The sequence below is a fragment of the Simochromis diagramma genome, unplaced genomic scaffold, assembly GCF_900408965.1.
Source record: "Simochromis diagramma unplaced genomic scaffold, fSimDia1.1 OVJJ01000466.1, whole genome shotgun sequence".
NCBI classification, from domain to species: Eukaryota; Metazoa; Chordata; class Actinopteri; order Cichliformes; family Cichlidae; genus Simochromis; species Simochromis diagramma.
In genome coordinates this window covers 2,559,031-2,574,583 of record NW_024387287.1, presented here as the reverse complement: position 1 = coordinate 2,574,583, position 15,553 = coordinate 2,559,031, and the positions used below count along the sequence as shown (strand labels likewise).

The 15,553-nt window shown below is 41.3% G+C and overlaps 1 protein-coding gene across 1 annotated transcript in view; it reads right to left on the bottom strand.

Annotated features, from left to right (window-relative positions):
* Window positions 1-12,637, bottom strand: part of LOC120716250 (voltage-gated potassium channel subunit beta-2-like) — a 42,309-nt gene extending 29,672 nt beyond the window's left edge. Inside the window, exons 1-3 of the mRNA XM_040003704.1 lie at window positions 11,971-12,637; window positions 5,668-5,788; window positions 5,342-5,430 (exon numbers count right to left, since the gene is read on the bottom strand). Of these exons, the coding sequence (XP_039859638.1) occupies window positions 5,342-5,430; window positions 5,668-5,788; window positions 11,971-12,054 (294 nt within the window). The 5' untranslated portion in view covers window positions 12,055-12,637. The remainder of the gene's footprint in view (window positions 1-5,341; window positions 5,431-5,667; window positions 5,789-11,970) is intronic.
* Between the last annotated feature and the right edge of the window lie 2,916 nt (window positions 12,638-15,553).

Genomic DNA, 15,553 nt, shown 5'->3' with positions numbered 1-15,553 from the left:
GGGGCAAGTTTTTATTAGCAAGGAAGTTTTTGAAGGGGCCCCAGATGCTATCAAAGCATTGCTGCTTACCCCTGATTGCGTAGGTGATCTTTTCTAAGGGCAGGGTAGATGTTAACTCTGAAATCCATTTACTTCTCCTCGGTCTATCCACCTCTTTCCAAGTAATGGCAATCACTCTCTTAGCCATCAGCAGCCCTATGTCTAAAAATAAGCGATGTTTCCTTGTTGTATTACAGTTAGCTGGATTGATGCCCAGCAAAAAACGTTTGGTTCTAAATGCAGTTTTATTTCTAATATTTCTTCAGTACATTGTTTCACTTCTTCCCAGAATTTCCTAATTTCAGGACACTGCCACAAACAATGGAGAAGGGTTCCCTTTTCCTCGTCACATTTTATACAAACATCCGGGATGGTACTGTAGAAAGCATTAAGTTTGACTGGAGTCATATATGTACGCATTAACCAGTTGTACTGCAAGAGATTTAAATGAGTGTTCACTGTTTGTGATTGTGCCCTGGCGCAAGCCCTCTCCCACTCTTCAAGGGAGATATTCTCCTGTAAGTCTTCTCTCCAGGATTCAAGCTTCTTTACGGACGTTTTTGTAGAGGCGGCCACCAGTTTATTATAGATTTTAGAAATCAAGCCCCTTCCCTGGCAATCTTTCACCATCATTTCTTCAAGGGTTGATAGGCCAGGAATGGACAAGGACTGGTTTTGCTGTATTCTAATAAAGTCTCTCAGCTGTAAATAGCTAAAGAACTGGCTGCAGGCTATGTCATGCTTGACAACCATTTCATCAAAGGACAGTAAGTGTTTATTATCTGGGTTGTAAAGATCTACTATTTTTTGTAACCCCCTTTCGGCCCATATTTTAAATCCCCCTTCACCCTGTCCTGGGGGAAATGATCATTCCCCCATATCGGGCTGAATACTGAGAGTGAATTAACTTCATTGAGGTGAGTCTTAACTTGATGTCGTAAGGCAGATACAAGAGAGATAGGCGCAGCATGAGGCATCTGTTCTTCCATAAAAATTTGATGAAGAGTGTCCTCAGTTGAGAAAATAAATTGCTTGGTGGTGGCAGAGGCAAGTTTTGAAATAAACACAACAGTTTAGGGAGTATATTTATTTTAAGAGTATTTATTTTCCCCATTAATGACATTGGTAGAGCAGTCCATCTATCCAGAGAGTTTGAGACATCTTGAATAACTGAATTACAGTTGATTTCTATGATATCCTTAAGCAAAGGAACAATTTGGATGCCGAAATAGGTGAAGCTATTAACAACCTAAATTGAGTAACAACAGAGGTTGGGTTTTCCATATCTAATTGGTTTATTAACATAATTGATGTTTTAGACATATTGATCTTGTATCCAGAAATTCCTTAAACTCCTTAATCAATTCTAGCAGAGCCGGGTGTCACAGCGAGTGAGATGAGCCGTGTGGAAAATAAAGGAGGATCCAAACGCAGGCACTTGTAAAGGTGTGATGGTGGTTTATTAAACACAAAATAAAAATGGACAAAAGGCGAACCGAACAAGGACTAAACTAGACTGGGAACAAACTGACTACAGAACACGAACCTGAACCTGAACATGAATGAAAGCGAGCAGAAACACTTGGCGGTTGACAGCAGGGAAACACACAGATGAAGCAGGGTGGAATACACAGACGGACCAGCAACTACAATGACAGAGGACACGACTTAAATACACACAGAGAAACACAGGGGAATTACACACAGGTGGTGGACACAGCTGGGAATAATCAACAAGACGAGACAGAGGTAAAACTGAACACACTCACATGAGACGCAGACCTTCCCAATAAAACAGGAAACGAGAACACTGCACCAAGACGCAGACCTGACACTGAGACAGACAGACAGAATGACACATGGAACCTGAACTAAACTAAACGTGAGATACAACCGAGAACAAATCCTTAAACATGAATAAACAGAAACATAGAATTCTAATAATAATACTCATAGTGCCCAAAACCACAACAAACATTCAAAAATAAACTAATCAATCAAAACTCAAAATACTGGGTCGAAACTGACCCAGAACCGTGACACCGGGATAGATTTGTTAATATTTTTAAGAAAAATAATTAAATCATCTGCATGAAAGGCTAAGCGATGTTCTGTCTGTCCTATTGTTACACCAGAAATAATATCATACTATCATCTCGCTGCAATAGCCAAAGGCTCAATTGCCATAATATATGATCAATCAATCAATCAATCAATCAATCAATCAATCAATCAATAATGAACAACGGTGGGGACAAAACGTCCCCTTTTCTAAACCATCAATTTATTTTTATGCTTTTTGAGATATTATTGTTAGTCAAGTTTTGTGCATATGATTCCTTATAAAGTAATCTTATCCAATAACAAAAATCCTCTCCCAGACCAAAGCGCGCCAGAGTCTCAAACAAATAAAGGCCATTCCACTCTGTCGAATGCCTTTTCAGTGTCAAGTGACAGTAAAGCAGTGTCAAGAGCCCCCCTTTTGGTCATAAAGAATGTTCAGAATCCTTCGGACATTGTGGAATCCTTGTCTGCCCCTAATGAATCCATTCTGATCCCTCCCAATTATTTTAGGTAGTATTTCTTCGATTCTCTTGGCTAAGATTTTACAAAGTATTTTTAAATCTGCATTAAGCAGACTGATGGGTCTCCAGTTTTCACATTTATTGTGTGGTTTACCAGCCTTTGGGAGCAGACTAACTAGTGCTCCTTTCAAGGACTGTGGTAAGGTGCCCTTTTGAAAGGATTCTGTTAACATTTCTAAAATTGGAAGTCAACAGTTTATATTTAAACTTTTTATAAATTTCAATTGGGAGGCCATCGGGTCCGGGGGTTTTCCCCAATTTAATACTATCGATTGCAGCAGATAATTCCTCGACAGTGATATCTTTCTCCAAAATAGCCCTAAGGTCTTCTGGTATATTGGGTATATTTATCTTATCTAAAAACTTTTTTAGTTCTGAGTGGTCATTAGATATTTCTGAACTGTAAAGATCTTCATAATATTTCCTGAAGGCTCCTGCCGGATCCACAATAATTTCTCCTAGCTCATTTTTGCAGTGAGATAATAACCCTTTCACTCTGGAGCTGCTTGAGACGTCATGCAAGAACCTTCCCAGGTTTTTCACCCTGATTGTAGAAGGACTGTTTAAGTTGCAGCAGACTGGCCAAAGCTTTTGAGGCAGAAAGTTCATTCCATTGGGCCCAAAGCAGCAATACATTTTGGTGTATTTCAGGGACCTTGTGTGATAGTATTCATTGTCTAATTCCTTTATGTTTGTCTCTAACTTTTTTGCCTTTTGGATTGGATTGGATCTAATTATTTGGCCCCTAATAAAAGCCTTAAAAGCCTCCCATCTTATGCTTGCAAAAGTTTCTGTTTTATTCATTTCAAAATAGAGGCTAATTTGTTCATCCAAAAGCGAGACAAAACCAGGGTCCGCCAACCATTTTTGTTTGCAACGCCAAATCCTAGCATCTTTCACAAGTCCTGATATACCAATGAATTGGGAGCATGATCTGAGATTAGAATAGCCTCATTGGAGCATTCCTTGATTTTAGTCTCAACTCTGCAGATATCAAAAATAAGTAAATTCTTGAATAGAACTTGTGTGCACCAGAATAACATGAGAACGTTAGAAAGTCCGGATTTTCTTCCCTCCAGATAGCTATTAAGTTCAATTCCTTCATAAAGCGCTGTATAGTGTGGGATTATAATATTATTTTATGCCATGTTAGACCCTTAATTAAAGATTGTGAATTATTATGTAGTTTTAGTTTGCATTATTCTCCTGAATTAGAAGAAGGTGATAACTATTGCATTTGTTAAACTGATTTGCATTACATTAGACTGCTGATTGATTGTGAATGAATGATATTGTTTTATGATGCATTATACTGCTGAGTTATAAGAAATACTGTTCGCAGAAAGTCATCGCCTTATTTGTCTGATTAGAAGAGAACAGAACATACTGGAGTTTTCTGCCCCATCTCAGCAGGAGCAGATAAACAGGGAGCCAAGGTCGTAGCTTAGGCGCTGTGTGAGAGAAAGAATGTGAATGTTTAGGCTTTTATGATTAGGTGGGGGCCACTAGAGGCTATAAGAGTTTGATCAATGCTCCACCATTTTGAGATCTGATGCTGTCTGCGTACGGTGTCCATCTCCCACGCGTGTGATCATTAAAATCATCGTTTGACTCAACCCGGCCGGACCAGTGTTGTTATTGTGGTTTTTCTTCTTGTATCCATCCCCAATATTTGAATCCGTAACAATAGTTACCCTACTACGGGTGTGAGACACTTCGGTTCCCGAGTTCTTATCTTTCACCGGATCTAGTACACAGTTAAAATTGCCTGCCAGCACACATTTACCAGGAAAAGAGGACAACATAAGGAATAAGTTTTGAAAAAAGATAGGGCCGTCTGTATTAGGTGCATAGATAATTTGTTCATTTAGTAAGTTCCCTTGAATGACAAGGTAACGTCCAAATTTATCTTTGGTGACTTTGTTTACCTGGAGTGGTATGGATTTATGCACCCCTCTCGCTTGAGAGTTAAACGATGCAGACCAGATCCTGCCTCTCCACCTCCTCTTAATTTTCAAGTCCTCATTATGCATCAGATGTGTTTCCTGAAGAAACACAATGTTAGACTGCAAAAATTTTATTCTGTTCATGACTTGTTTAACTTTCTTCAGATTTCGTAACCCTCTGCTGCCCCACGTCATGGCCGACGTGACACCGGCATAACCCTAAGTTTATTTGTCGAAATAGGGGTGATTCACTTACTCCAGTGCCCAGCAGCCTCGTCTCTGTCAGTGCGCCCCAGGGCAGCTGTGGCTACAGTGTAGCTTGCCATCACCAATGTGTGAATGTGTGTGAGAATGGGTGAATGACTGAATGTAGTGTAAAGCGCTTTGGGGTCCTTAAGGACTAAGTAAAGCGCTATACAAATACAGGCTATTTATCATTTACCATACAACAGTAATCAAATGATAAATGGTGACAATAGTGTTTTCATTATAGAACCTTTCTAGTCTTAGTCCTCATAACAGACGCAAATGATACAGGTCTCTGATCTATGAACTTTAACCACTTTCATTACACACAAACTCTCTCACACACAATGATGGATGGTTTGGGGATAATTTGTTTATCAACAGCAGTGAATACACCAGGGGCACTGCCACAGAGGATACTCAGAAATTATGTAAAGCACTCCAAACACTGAATGGAACATGTTTGGTATTATTTTATGTTGAGAACAATTATAGTTCTGTGTACTAACTGATAGATATTTATACCTGTATTGCTCTGATATTCTCCATCAGTTGGTCAGTTCTGGAAGCTCCCAACAGGACAGAATTTACCCTTTCATTTCTAAGGCACCAGGCTGTGGGGGTTTACAGCACAGAGAGAAAATGTTAATGTCAATGATATCAAATCAAGTTAAATACAATGTTTTCTAGAAAACTGCATTGTATTTTCACAGGACAAATGTGTTTTGTATTATGTTTATTATGTTTTTTCTTTTACTTCTACAGTCATTTGCAGAGAATATAACATACAACAATATTTAATGTAGGGAAGCCAGTGTATTATTATACATATAGTAATGTTATTCATTTACCAATAGCCAGTTGGGGAAGAGTGCAGTCTATTCTTTCAGCAACTGCCTGCAACTCCTTTAGCTTCACCTGCTGGCGGTGCCCCTCCTCGTTTAGGATCTTGTCTTTTAGCCATTGATAACCCTGTTACAGATAGTTAAACAGACTGTGAGAAAATCTGATTGTTAACTAGTTTACCAAAATTACAAAGAGAAGAATAAGCTAAAAATAAAAAACTAAGCACTGCCATTCTCTTAGAGATTTCACCCAAGAAGTCCTCTTGGGATGAGATGAATCACTCTGATTCATTGGCAGCTGTAGAGTTGTGTCTTTTTAAATCTGTGACCAGAGTAAATCAGCTCACTGTCTGCCTGCTGGCCACATGTGTCCATTGATGGTCCCAGGACAGCCGTGGTCCTACATCACCATTGATTTCATTACTGGCTCTATCAGTGGGTAATAACTCTATACTAACATCTATAGACAGTTCTCCAAGGCTATGCACTCTGTCACCTTCCACAACTCCCTTAAGCTTCAGAAATGGCTCAGTTCCTCAGGAACCATGTTTTTTGGCTCTATTACCAGACATTGTCTCGGAGTGTGGACCTCAGTACACCTCTCGAGTTTGGGATGTCACAAAACAGCTGTGTGCAGGCAGAATAGGACCTAAATGCAGACTTCACGGAGGCGAAAATGTAAACTTAAAAAGCAGCTTTATTGCTGGCAGTGAAAACTTTAGAAAAACTACACTGGGAAAATATAAATTAAACACATGGAGAGACACATAGGGAAACACACAGCCATGTATGAGGAGATTACGACACGTGACTGAGGGATACACTGACATAAATACACAGAGGGATACAGGGCAAAGAAGAATCAGCTGGAAGGCACGGCAGGCACAAAATACACAGATGAGACAGGGAAGGGCAAGCTGATGGGAGACTATCAAAGTAAAACAAGAAGTACATAGAGGCACAGACTGGAGAGAGAGAAGGAACTGGGGAACATAGATAAACATAACAGAATAAAACACGACGGGAAAAATGGCACAAGAACTCATACCACAATATTAACACAGACACACGGAGGGAGACACAGGGGGTAAAGACACAAGGGGAAATCTAATAACTAAACCTAATCAAAACAACCCAGGTAATATGGAATGATCCTTAGAAACAACAAACTAGACTTAACAAAGTACAAAAATGACAAAAAAACACAATAAACTCAAACCACTGGATCACCCAGGACTGTGACAGCCAAGGTTAGAATCTCTTCTGGATTTCACAGACATAAAAATGGCAGAGAGGTCTAACCAGGAGCTGGAGGCTGCTCTTCGTTGCATGGTCCAATCTCAGTCAACCTGAAGCTTGCATTTGGCTTGAGCTGAGTACACCCACAACTCCTTGACCTCCTCTGCTGCCAGTTTGTCCCCATTTGAAGTCTTATTGGGGTATTAACCATGCCTGTTCCCCATTCAGGAAAATGAACTGTCGGTCTCCTCAGTTCAATACCACCTTCATCGCCAGTGTCAGATATGGTGAACGGCCAAGGTGTCTCTCCTCAAGAGGCCAGACGAAAACAAGAGATGGGAAGATCGTCACTGGACCCTGACCCCTAATTGCGCTCTGGGTCAGAAAGTTTAGCTGTCTTAGAAAAATACTCAATTACAAACTAAATTGGAAAACCTATAATGGCCCTTTTGTAATAGAAATTTAAAAAACAGAAAAATTACAACCTTACAACCTTGCTTGTGTCCAGGATACACCTCCCAGCTTAACACTCCTAGACAATTGAATTTTATGATTTACTTTTATCTTATATATATATATATATATATTAGGGGTGCAACAATACACAAAATTCACGGTTCGATTCGGTTCGATACTTTGGTGTCACGGTTCGATATTTTTTCGATACAAAAACAAATGTTCATGCCTTTTTAATTTATCATTTATTAAAATTATAAATATATATTTTAACTCAAAAGTACAGTTTTTAAATTTAATGTTGCTGAATCAACAAAATAAAAAAAATAAATCTATCTAATCGAGAAATCACTTATCTTTGGAAAAGAGAATTTATTACAGAGAAATGGCTCTTTCCAAAATAAAAGCTATACTATACGCTTCTTCTGAGGTATACTCTCTGCAGCATATTAAACGTATCAGGTAAGGAGAATCATGTGCTAACGGCTGTCTAAATGACTCGGGTAAAGTGTGTAGCATGCGTGCTTGTTGTTTTTGTCTGCTTCCACTTGTCTTTGCACTAGGATGATGTCGGCGTAAATGTGCAGTCATATTTGTTGTGTTCCCACCAGTGTTGTCAGCGTTAATCTCGTTAAAATGACATTATGCAGCCTAGGCGGAGTAATCGAACGCAGATTCACTGAGCGCTCAACACAGACAGCATCGTCAGAAGGGAAGTTGATAAAATAAATTACAAATTTTGTATTGTTCGATACATATGCGTACCGAACCGAAAGCACTGTATCGAACGGTTCAATATCGATACGAATATCGTTGCACCCCTAATATATATATATATATATATATATATATATATATATATATATATATATATATATATATATATATATATATATTGCACACTTTCTGTAAATCCGATAAACTTCATTCCACTTCTCAAATATTACTGTGTGTGTCTCCTATACAGTGTTGGGTAAGTTACTTTAAAATAGTAACTTAGTTACATTACTAGTTACTTCTCTCAAAAGTAACTCAGTTACTTCAAGTTACTCGTTACTTTCAAAGTAACTAGTTACTAGGGAAAGTAACTTTGGTTTTACTCAGAATTCTCTTGTTAATGTGTTGCTTCCATAACTTTGCCAGTCTTCTAGCTTGCTTACTTGCCACAAGTGCACTGTGCCACCTACCAATAGAAAGGAAAAGATAATGTGCATATTTCCACGAGAGAAATCCCACACCTGGACTGTCATTGACTGCTGCCATGATTCTAGCCTACGTCACAGCGTCATGTGCGCCTTTTACATCCAACACAAAAACTGCAGTCGTGGTGCTTTCGATTGTACTCAGAACTCAGAAATTCTGCCTTCTGAATAGGAAGATGTAGGCAACACCAGACTGCAGATGAGCTGCATACATGGCTGGACTGGGACAGAAAATTGGCCTGGGCATTTTGACTAGAGACTGGCCCACCATTATAGGAAAAATCATAAAGCCTTTGAATGAAAATAAACACTGTTGTGACAGTGATGTACACTGTTCTGATGGTATATATGCATCAATCTATCAATCGTTTGTTGTAAGATTCAGATAATTATTTTTTAAAAGCTAGAGATTTTAAATGAGAATAAGAAAGAAAAGTATTTCTTTGTGCCCCCCTTTCCCTGTTAATGCCCTACATGCCCCCCTGGCAACACTTTGCTAGATCCGCACCTGCACAGTTACCAGCTGTGTTAGGATGCCTGGGTCGTTGACCCAGGGGTTTTGAGTTTATTATATTATTTATACTTTCTAGTTTTTGGTTTCTTTGAGTTCTGTCTTATGGTTTATGTCTCTGTCTTCTTTAGTTGCTGTCTCCCCTATCACCTGTATCCCCTTGTCTAGTTCGCGTCTCTGTGTATCCTTAGTTCCCATATCCCCGTGTTCAGTCAGTGTTTGTGTCTGCCCTGGTCCCACATCTCTGTTCCCTCTGTAGTGCCTGCATGTGAGTCTGTGTTATGTGTTTCCTGTTTTACTTTGAAGGTCTGTGTCTTATCTCAGTGTGTTTCAGTTTACGCTTCTTTGGTCTCGTCAGTTCTGATTTGCCCCAGCTGTGTTTCCCTCCTGTTACTCATTCCCTGATTGCTCCTTTTGTGTATTTAAGTCCTGTGTTTCTCTGTGTCTGTGTCGCGATCTACCGTTTTCCTAGCTGTGTGTTCTGTCATTCCTCCAGTTTAAGTTTGTTTTGAGTTTTTTCAGTTATGTTATATTTTGAGTACCAAATTAAAGCCTTTTTGAGTTCACAACTGTCTCCGGAGTCTGCACCTTGGGTCCTATTCCTGTCTGCACACAGCCACACCTAACAAGCTGTCAGCTACCTAAAAAAGGATCCTGGTGTTATTTGTCTCTCAGAAACAGTTCATAACTTATCTTCAACTCATTCATGTCACCTAAAGGGTAAACCTGTTTCTCCATCACTTGTTCAGCTCTGATGATCCAGTAAGGACATCTCCTGGTTTCATCTTCATGTTTCCCTCTCACCAGATAACCAAACCATATCATGACCAGCAGCTTTTTTGCAGCTGTGGCTCCAGCAAACATCAGCTGATACTAAAAATTAATATTAAATAAATTCTAACAACAGCTGATCAAGCTTAAACGTGCTGCTGTTGTTTAGTGCGACATCCGCTGGTTTCCTCTTTCGGCGCAAAGTGAGCGATAAACAAACAAGAGAGAAAAGACGATCAGCTGATCATTGATCAGTTTTCATGATTGAAGTAGCAACAGGAGAGGGAGGGTGAGAGGATGAGAGAAGAAGAAGCAGCTGTGCAGCAAAGACAGAATAACTCCAGCTTTGTGTCTTTTTCATTGTAGCTGAATTACGGGACAAACTGTTCCTTTTCACCTCAATAAGAAACGCGTAATATTTTCTCTGAATACCAGACGGGACGGTTGGCAACTCTAATAACTTATGAACAAAATAAAGTTCAACATCATTAACTTCATAGCACCCACCCAGCTGTATAGAAACTCCGTCATGCTAGCTAGCACGCAGTACGGAAAAAGTCAGAATAACGAAAATAAACTCCACCTAAACTTGGTTCATATCTGACCCAGAGAGACTGCAGGTCATAACTTCTTACCTGAAGTTCAGTTCACACTTGGACCGGCGGCCGCCTCGGGTCTCTTTTCCTTCTGCGTCCCTTTTCCTTCATCCACCTGCTGGCCTCCACCACTTGCTAATGTTACTGAATCTGTGGAAGCTCCGCGATAGCCACCACACGAAGTAACGACCCTATCTAAATCCCAGTAACGACTAACACGTTCCTGATTTTGGCATAATAACTAGTTACCGTGCTCGTTACCACAATAATAACGTAGTTACTGTAACGCGTTACTTAATAACGCGTTAGTCCCAACACTGCTCCTATATGATATATTTAACTGACATTTTTTATCGTAACAACCAACGATTTATACAGGAAAATAATGACTTCTAACAAGGTTGCCCAAACTTTTGCATCCCACTGTATACACACACACACACACACACACACACACACACATACATACATACACACATACATATATATATATATATATATATATATATATATATATATATATATATATATATATATATATATATATATATATATATAGGACTAAACGCACGCATGAGGCAATCAGGGAAAGTGGAGACACAGGAGGGCACAGCTCTGACTACAATGAAACAATGACAACACAGGGGAGAGTAAGACTAAATACAATGAGCAAAGAAACAGAAGGACTTTTATTAGAGTGAATTGTTAAATGTTGTCATTTCTATGCTTGCCAACTCTGATGAAAGAAATTCCACTGTCCTTACCCCCAGATTCTCGAGGTTCTGGTGGGGGGCTGTAATGTTTTATTGCAGATACATCCTATCTGGAAGATCTGCTTCTTTTGATGTAAGCTTCCTGCGTTTACGACCCTTTGGTCAGCAGGAGGTCTGACACACACACACACACACACACACACACACACACACACACACACACACACACATTCTTACAGAAGTTCACACATATACATACAATGCTTTGTCTTAGAACTAAGGGGGCGTGGCTTTGTTCTGACGTGTTTTGTGTGAACTGTCTCTCAATAAAAGGTAGCAGGAGGAGGTCAGATCTGAGGGTCATTTTCGTGGTGGACACAGACGAGGCCTCCCTTGCGCAAATAATCGATCGACTGTCTTGTTTTCTTCATGATGAATAAGTCTCTAGAATTAGCGGGGCTTGTGGAAACACAGACCCAACAACTTTCAACATAAAACAGGTAGCATGACGGAACACAGACGTGACCCGAACAACATAAACCACGCAGGCATAACATAAGAGGTAAGACACACACAACAACAAGGGGAACTTCAACACAAGGGAAGATGACATAAGGAGTCTAAATGAATAAAGAGCTGAAACTAGGCAACCTTGGAACAGGTAGCATGACGGAACACAGACTCAAAAAAGACTCAATGAGCCAAAACATAAACAATGAATATCAAAATACAATGAAACACAAAAAACTGGGTCAAACAACCCAGGACCATTACAGTTCCTTTGTTTAATACCAGATGGATATTAAATATTGGGATATTACCTTAAGTGAAGCACGTGAATAAGGAGGGATTCCATTGTTATATTTCCCTGAGATGATCCCACAAGCCAGTGGACACCATGTCATAGCTCCAATGCCTGCATGTCCAAAAGGAATACATACAGAATATTTAAAAAAATTATTTCTTTAATTTCCAGATTATGAATCGGTGTTCAGAAGGCCACTTAACACATTGTAACCTTGGTTCTCTGAGTGAGATAATATCTCTCCACTCCATTACATATTCCATATGTATGGGGTATGACCCAGAGAACAAAGGTTACAATGTAACCTTACATTCTCTATCATATCGAGACTCTCCAGTTTGCTATATATTCCATATGTACGGGGTAACTCTGTAAGACACCCCACGAGAAGACAGTGCAACCAAATCCCAGAATGTATTAACGAACTATTTACAAATGTACATATACATATGCCACCCCGGTCAGGGCTTCGCCAGACGCAAGACTGGCCTGAACTGGTCCCAAAAGACGTAAGGACTGCAACTGAGCGGCCACTCTAGGTCAGCCCACAAGATGCTAGGCTGACCGGGGAACGATGGCTACCGCCAATGGGCACCCAGCATCTACTCTCAAGAGATGAGCAGGCTGCCACGTTCAAGCAGAAAATTTGCGTAAAGGTGGTGGCCGAGGACAAAGTCATCAATGTACAAGCGCCCCTCCATATGGCCCAAGAAGTCCACCCTGCAGGTCAAGTGGGCCTGAACACCTGAGGGAAGAGGAGCTCCTACTGAGGCATAAGCCTGCAGGATTAACTGGGACTTAGACCACTAGTCCATTGTCCAAAGTGACGGGGTACGTGCAACATACAGAACCAGAGCTCGGATAGGTCACAGAGCCTGCAGACACAGAGCTGCCTCTCACTCCAACCCTTCAGTGGGAGCTGAGTGCTGCTCAACCGTCTGAGAAAAGTAAAAGTCCGAGAGGACTTGTGGCAAGAAGGCAAGAAGGCAGGGTTGGGTCCGAGGACCACCCCCTTCCCATCAAGCAGTCACTGTGGCCGACAGTGCATGGAGCTCACTTATTCTTCTGGTGGAAGTTATGGCCAGAAGGCGGTCTTAAGCGATAGCCACTTCAACTTAGCATCTTCCAGGGGCTCAAATGGAGGGCACTGGAGGGCACTAAGGACCAGTTCCAGGTCCCAAGGGGAAACCGAGCTGTTAGGTCCTGGACACCCCTAGCAACCGCGAAATCAAAGCAGCGTTAGCGCAACGCTAACGCTGCTTTGATTTCGCGGTTGGCTGTTCACCTTGGTCGCTCAGTGCTCAGTTGCTGAGCACTGAGCGACCAAGGTGAACAGCCTTAATCACAGCCACTAACCCATGAAGGATAACAGCAGCTCTGCCTGCCTCTAGCTGGGACTGCAGGATGGTATTGACTGTGGCACCTTGGGTGTCCAGTCCATGGACCACCATGGCATCAACTGTCACACCATGGGGTCCAGCCTGTGGACCACGCACCAGGAAGCAAACACTCCCCAGTGATAGCAGTAGGAAGCCCTCGTGGATGGTGCACAAGTTTCCTGCATGGTGTTCACAACAGGGGCAGGAAGTCGTAAGGAGCGCAGCCTCTCCTCCTCAGGGGCCAGGCCATCAGCCGCAGCCTTGCGGGGAAAGGATGGAAGAGTGACCCTCCGGCCTGGGGCAGGAGGTCCCAGGGCATGCCATCCAGGAGGGGTGGGATTACTTAAAACCAGGGCGGAGGACCGAGTGGAGGAGGGAGAAAGGGGGGAAGGTGTAAAGGAGTGCCTGGGGCCAGGGACGCACAAGGGCACCTCACCCTAGAGGGGTGTCGTCGGACTTCAGGGAGAAGTACAGAGGGCAAGTGTGTCAATTTCCTGGAGGCAAAGAAGTCAACCTCTGCCCTTAACTCCCCTGGGCATGGACTGCCCCTGGACATAATGTCTGCTGCCATGTTCAGGGAACTTGGCACATGAACTGCCCAGAGGGAGAGGAATTGGCAGTGAGCCCACTGCCACAGCTGGGCGGCCAGTTTGCAGAGGGGAGGAGAGCCCAGCCCCTCCTGCTGGTTGATATAGGCTGCGGCAACTGTGCTGTCTGTCTAGACAACCACGCAATCGAGACAGGACGTGCCGAAGTGCCAGGAACATGGCCAGTACTATGGGCAGACCTTTGTGCCATCAGAAACTGAATTTGAAGTTAATTCATTTGCTTTGAAACTGTATTTTGTCCTTTAAAAATGTAGCTCTTGAATAATTTCAGTTTAATTTATCACCATTCAGTTTCAGTTGGAATTTCAGTTCCAAAATTCTTTTTTTTTGTTACTTGCATCCAGTTCCGCTTCCAGGGTAATTGAGCGCAGATTAATAGAACTACATTTTATCAGCGGAACGAAAGTGTTACTGATGGGAATCTACATTATCTTGAGCTGGAGCTGGATTAAGACTTCAAAAGTCAGCAGATAAACTCTCTGGTTGGTAATAAATGTATCACATGTATAAGAACAAGCGTCATGTTAAAAAATGATATTTGTACAGTAACTTTTATGCTTATGATTTGGCGTAGTTTGCCCTTGGTTCAGCTTTGACAAACAAATATGATTGACTGTTTCTTATAGAATTCCACAGTTGTCATATTGTACCCTCTCAGAGCCCCCTACAGTAGGGAAATATACAAATGAATGTCCAAAACATTGTATTTTAGGTTTATTAATGTCTTGCACAACATCCCAACACAACTCTTTAGCTAACTTAATAACGTTAGCTAAATTGAATAGTTTAATTCATTAGTGTAGCATTACTGGATCACCTCTGTTTGAAGTCATTTAATATGGTATACAACTATTATTGAAACAGCAAAGTTTGTAAAAAGAAACTTTAACAAACAAAAAAAACCCCCAAGACTTCTCATTCTCTAAACGTTTGGCCACAGCTGTAGATTACACTATGAGTGCTTGTTGACTCTTGTCAATAATTACATTTTACACAACCCACGCACACAGTCACATAGTACCACAGGTAGGGATGGGTACCGATATCTGGTGCCATTATGGCACCCAGTGCATTTTGGTGCTTTATTTCGGTGCTTTTTTTCCTCAGATGTCATACATTTTCGATTCTAGCCAATCATTTTACCTTTCCAGGGATAGTAGGCAGGCCCAGGTATGTGCGTTCTTTTAGAGCAGAGCTACAGATTAAAAATGCCCAAGGCAAAGTGGTCAAAAGTCTGGCTGTACTTCACAGCAAAAGATGCAAACTCAGCAGCCTAAGGTGATACTGTGCAAAGGAGGGAACACTTCGAATCTGATGAAACACGCATAGCGTTTTTTTAAAACCCGAGAAGAGCACCATATTTGATAGCTCAAATACCTCACACCAAGCACATATACTGCGGGTGTGGTGCCTGTTATCGAACCTGGAGTTAGCAACATCCCCCAAGAACCCAAATAGGAGAGTCCTAGCCCTAGCCACCGGTTCCAACCAAAGGAGGTATGTTGTATCAACAGAAAAGGCTAACTTGGTTATCATTTTGCAGAAAAAAAGAGACTGCTAAAAATAAAAACATAAGAGGTTTTTGGACAAAGTTTGTGTTCGCATTTCTCTA